The sequence below is a fragment of the Octopus bimaculoides genome, chromosome 21 (genome assembly GCF_001194135.2).
Source record: "Octopus bimaculoides isolate UCB-OBI-ISO-001 chromosome 21, ASM119413v2, whole genome shotgun sequence".
NCBI lineage: Eukaryota > Metazoa > Mollusca > Cephalopoda > Octopoda > Octopodidae > Octopus > Octopus bimaculoides.
Genome location: NC_069001.1, coordinates 3289559 through 3295519, shown reverse-complemented (window position 1 = coordinate 3295519; position 5961 = coordinate 3289559). Strand labels below are relative to the sequence as shown.

The 5961-nt window shown below is 36.8% G+C and overlaps 1 protein-coding gene across 4 annotated transcripts in view; it reads right to left on the bottom strand.

Moving 5' to 3' along the window:
• Nucleotides 1-856: 856 nt before the first annotated feature.
• Nucleotides 857-5961, bottom strand: part of LOC106874222 (putative protein-lysine deacylase ABHD14B) — a 20366-nt gene continuing 15261 nt past the window's right edge. For all 4 annotated transcript variants that reach the window (XM_014921912.2, XM_014921985.2, XM_014922058.2 and 1 more), the window contains exons 2-5: nt 4532-4815; nt 2293-2455; nt 1276-1511; nt 857-1116 (exon numbers count right to left, since the gene is read on the bottom strand). In XM_014921912.2, the coding sequence (XP_014777398.1) occupies nt 922-1116; nt 1276-1511; nt 2293-2455; nt 4532-4815 (878 nt within the window). In that variant the 3' untranslated portion in view covers nt 857-921. The remainder of the gene's footprint in view (nt 1117-1275; nt 1512-2292; nt 2456-4531; nt 4816-5961) is intronic.

Sequence of the window (5961 nt, the reverse complement as noted above, 5' to 3'; positions counted from 1 at the left end):
AAATACAATGTTTATATACCAAAAAGATTTTCTAACATTTTTCTAACATTTTTCTGACATAATTTAAATATATACTTTAACCATGTAACACAAGCCTTCTGTAGTTTTTTCACTCTTATTATCTTTTATATATATATATATATATATATATATACGTGGTGGTAACTCTCTTGCTGGAAAATGATATCCAACTGTTTGATCAACCTGAATTAACTTGTAAGTACCTGAGTATTCCACATACACATTTAATGTAATTCTTGGGCAGAATCAGTATGCCACAGTGTGCGACAAGGCTGTACCACATAAATTACAGGTACAATCCATGCAGCAGGTGTCTGTATGTATTCTGCGAAAACCCAGTTAAACTCACAAGATAAAGGTCGATGCAAGGACGTAGGAAATGACATTTGCCCAAGATTCCACGGTGGGACTGAACCTGGGACTTCATGCAAAGGGAACTGCTTGACCATTTGGTTAAGTATATCCATGATGAATATATGTGTGTCTGTCTGTATGTGTATAGACAGACATGAAACAATATATACACATATGTGTGTATATATATATATATATATATATATACATACATACATATATATATATATATATATATATATATATACATACATACACACACTCACACACGCATATACTTATATATACATATACACACATGTACACATATTTATGATGTTAAGGATGATTATGATACTACAATTTTTTTTTTTTTAATTATCTAAATTAAATCTCCAGTTTCCATAATGCAGCAAGCTTGGCAAGTTAATTTGGTTTGAAAATATAATTAATATAATTATATAAAATTTCCCCCATTTAGCTTTTTTGTTTTTTATTTAAAAAAAAAAATTTTTTTTACTTTGTTTCTCCTTTTGTTTAGTAAAATAATTATCTTTCACCAGTCTCTTAGTTCTGCGATGATGCTATAGACAGAAGGAAATTATAGAGTAATCTATGAAAAGCATCAGTGTGAGTTAGATATGCAGGATGCCCTGCTCCTTCCAGAATGAAAACTTCACTATTCGGTAATTGCTTCAAATTCTTGGTAGACACGGGTCCCAAAGACACATCAAGGGAACCACACACGATCATTGTTGGGATCTGAAATTAGGAAAGGGAAAATGACTTTAGTTATTTGTATATTTTTGAAACTCTAGGGAAAGCTGAACAGCGGAAGGTCCTTGGAGAAGAAGCCCCCTGCGACTATTTAAAATTTAATATTTCTGATTTGGTACACAGAAACTGAAAGAAGCTTTTTACCTTTAATTTTGAATACTCCTTTTTGGTATAGTTTTCTGTGAACACTGGAGCAATTGGAACATAGCCAATTGAACTTTTCAACCGTTTGCCAGCGGAATCCATCAAAAATGGTAAGGAGTACATGCCACTCATGGAAGGGCTGATGATAACAGGGTTGTTCATATCCACCAAATCAATTACTTTGTCAAGGAAATCACCGCCATCAGTGACTGAAATCTTTGTACTTTTGCCTTTACCTGCAACGAGAATTTATAATCAACTGGGGTTAGTTCAAATATTCTATTGCACAAGTGGAGGGGGGGGGGCGATTAATAAGGAGTGTAGTAAACATAGAAGTGAAGACACTTATGAAGAAAATAGGGTGTAGTTATTATAGGGGCAAGAACATTAGTGTAGTATATTTCTTTTCTTTACTACATTGTCTCATGGAGGCAATGACAAATGACCGAGACTTTCGGTAATATGCCATGCTTGAGAAGAAGACCCATCAAGCCAAGTGAAATTGTAGTTGTGGCAGACACTGGTGTCACACAAACTGACACCCGTGCCAGTGGCACGTAGAAGCACCCATTATACTCTCAAAGTGGTAGGTATTGGGAAGGGCATCCAGCCATAGAAACCAGACTGGAGTCTGGTGCAACCCTTCAACTTACCAGCCCTGGTCAAACTGTCCAACAGACATTAAATGATGATTACTGTCTCAATTCATCTGGTTTCAATAGCATATAAATGACTGAGAGCACAATGGGTTGGATTTGTTCAACTAAACCCTTGAAGGTGGTGGCCCCGTATGTCCACAGTCCAACGAGTCAAACAAGTAAAAGAGATAAAAAACAGAGAGACTGAAACATCAAATAAATAAAAAGATGCCAAGATATTAAAAATTATCAAAGGTGTAGTAGAATGGTTTTGCTATGGAATGGTGAAACTATTTTTCCATTTTCTGGAAAAGCAATGCTTTGGACTTACAGCACTTTTGCATAATAGCAACAATATAAGAAAATAAAGCACTGTTACCTGGAAGATCGATTGCAACTGCTTGGTAGCCAGCTGCAGCAAGGAACTGAAGTGTGCCAATGTCCTGCCAGTTCTGTGAACTGAATGCAGCACCATGCAACAAGAGAACCTCCACTTTTGGCATCTTTTTTGGAACTGCCTCCTTTGTGGATATGACAATGTTCTGTGGAAACGGCAGAAAGGTAAATGTGATTAGCAATTAAAGGTACAGGACCTTATATCAAGAGGTAGAATATAAGGGGTGGTGGCAATAGGATGTAAGTGTCTATGTACATGTGTGGGTGTGTGTGTGAGGTGGTAGCAGTGTGTTAATGTCTATATCTTATGTGTGAGAGTGTGATGGTGGTGATGGCAATGTTGGTGGGGGTGATAGTTCAATGTCTGTGTAGAGCAATGGTTCTCAAGCTTTCCAAAAAATTTTACCTGCTGGTTTCCTTACAGTTTTCTCAATGATTCTCGGTCCCCTATAAAATGCAGGATAACCAGCATGGAAAAAAATGACATACATTCATAAACCGCAATTTCCAGACTATGAAACACACTGCCCATAGACCGGCAACCCCAAAAAACCACAACTTAATCCAGGCAATGCCCCATTGGGATACAATAAAAGCACATGAAAATATGGGGAATCAGTTGATCAATTGGTTACAAAACAAATAAGAAACGAAAAATACCAACAGCACATGCACGGTCAACCATTATACCCACATTTTTTCTATTGGCCAGTCACACTTGTACAAGCGTGATTAGCAAATGAGTGTGTAGGAGTGGTGTGGGTTTTTGAGGCCAAAGACAAAAAGGGATGATAGCATGCGAAAAATTGAAAGTCTTAAAATCTTTACACTTAACTGTCTCAAGCCACCCCGATTTCACAATACTTCAGTGTCCCTTTGCGGTCCCCTTAAAATTGCTTTGCGATCCCCTAGGGAGCCACAGACCCACTGGTGTAGAGACTCAGTGTCTATGCCTGATGTGAGGTGAGTCACTGAATATACCTAAATACTTGGTGACCTCACCAATGCTGGTGCCACAAAAAAAAAAAGCACCCTTTGTACATTCTGTAAAGTGGTTGGCATTATGAATACATTCAGTAACAACACACGCGTGCAATGTCAAGACAAGAAAACACAAACACGCCTGTGTGCACACACACACACACACACAACCACATATACATCTATGAGTTACTTGGTAAAGAAAGAAAGCTAATTATGCAAAGGCCTTTAAAAGAGAGGAGACTGAACACAATCCTGCAGTGCTTTAAAAGCAATCTACCTGATGAAGTGCCAGGACACAACTGCTGCTGGATCATATTTAGTTAAGTAATTACTTATAAAAACAATACACGTAATGGTATGAGACTGGAAACTTAAAATTAATATAAACAACTAGGCACTATGTGATACCATAAAGGAAATATTCATCCATCACTAAGTTTGACTAAGGGTACCAACACACCCTACATTGCTTGAAATATTCTTAATGTTGTAGGAAGAACACAGATGAATACATGATGACAGGGGAGGAAACTGCTCCATGCCGACACGAAAATCCTCAGATTAGACGTCTAGTTTCATCTATTCTGTAGACATCGTGAGGACTGCTCGACCACAAATGCTTAGGCTAATACATATGTACATATGCAATGCGCTTCTTTCAGTTTCCGTCCACCAAATTGACTGACAAGGCTTTGGTTGCAACACATAGTGCAGTGGGATTGAACCTGCACCTATAACACACACACACACACACAAGAAGCTTCTTTCAGTTTCTGTCTACCAAATTGACTCACAAGGCTTTGGTTGCAACACATAGTGCAGTGGGATTGAACCTGCACCTATAACACACACACACACACAAGAAGCTTCTTTCAGTTTCCGTCCACCAAATTGACTCACAAGGCTTTGGTTGCAACACATAGTGCAGTGGGATTGAACCTGCACCTATAACACACACACACACAAGAAGCTTCTTTCAGTTTCCGTCCACCAAATTGACTCACAAGGCTTTGGTTGCAACACATAGTGCAGTGGGATTGAACCTGCACCTATAACACACACACACACACACACACAAGAAGCTTCTTTCAGTTTCTGTCTACCAAATCCACTCACAAAGCTTTAGTCAGCCCAAGGCTATAGTAGAAGATACTTGCCCAAGGTGGCATGTACTTTTTAAGAAAGGAATGAAAGTCACCGAATCTCGTTTCCATATTTCCAAATCAATGATCGCTTACCTCAGACTGGTATACCATTTCAATCATTTCAGAATTTACACTTATGGATTTCGCTGCCTCAACAATTTCTGTCGGGACATTAACGAAGGCCTGGTTGTGCCATGTAATTCTTTTGTGAAGCTTGCTAGACGTGTGTTCTGAACTCATGGCTACTGGATTTAAATTGATTAAGAAGTAGACAATAACAACACCAAGAAACCCGAGAAACAAAAACACCAACTTGTTTATTCGGACAACATTTGCCACCATAATATTCCGCTCTTTAACTAGAAATGATTTAGCATCTGAAAAGAAAAAAAAAAAAACTGTTTTAATTTATCAAAATATCATCACATATAAATATATGTATATATACATATATATGTATGTATGCACATGTGTGTGTCTGTGTTTGTCCACCCACCACCACTTGAAATTTACAATCCCCCTCCCCACAAATTTCAGGCCTTTTGCTTATAGCATAAAGAATTATTATTGATACTAATTTATTTTTTAATTGTTTTTATCTTTTAATTTTTTAAATCTTTTTTGTTGTTTTATAAATTTTTGGTCTTTGCCCCTTACTTTATATTCAGGTTTTTATCTTGCAGCATGTTGATGATGCTCCAATCTTTGAAATGAAATCTTATCAGCAACATATCATCTGGATTAGAAATTATTAGTCATATAACCATTAATGGAACTATTTGTTGGAAAGTATATACAGAATTGTACTTGAAGCTACTAACCACTCTCACTTGTATGGAGCAAACAGTCATTGCTGTGGAAGCACTAGCTGATTGGTCATGTTTCTAATCTAATACCATCCTATTGCTAGCATGAGTAATGTAACATCCTCCATATTTTTTATGAAATCGAATTCTTTGGAGACCAATCTATCTTTTGATGGTTTATTATGCTTGATGAAATGGCAAGTAATAAAGCATATTAAATAATGAAAATTATGCGATATCATATCATATTCTGTAATACATCATGTGCAAATAAATGACCATGTTACTGAAACATATGGAACATGAATTGAAATGATGGCTATCTATTCATCTTCATCTATTACATTTTTCACAATCAATTCAGCTATTATTATTATCAATAGTATTAAGGTGGTGAGCTGGCAGATTTGTTGGCATGCCAGACAAAATGCACAGCAGTATGTTATCCATCTTTACATTCTAAGTTGAAAAATTCTGCCAAGGTCAACTTTGCCTTTCATCCTTTTGGGGTTGTAAAATTAGGTACAAGTTGAGTACTGGGGTTGATGTAATCACTCCCCACACCATCCAGAATTGCTGGCCTTGTGCCAAAATTTGGAATTATTATTAAGGCGGCAAACTGAATAATACAAATTTTATGGATGAAACATTTATATTTAGTTAGAAATCAGCAGATGTGTTTCAAGAGGAAACAGCTAGGATTATATATATATATAT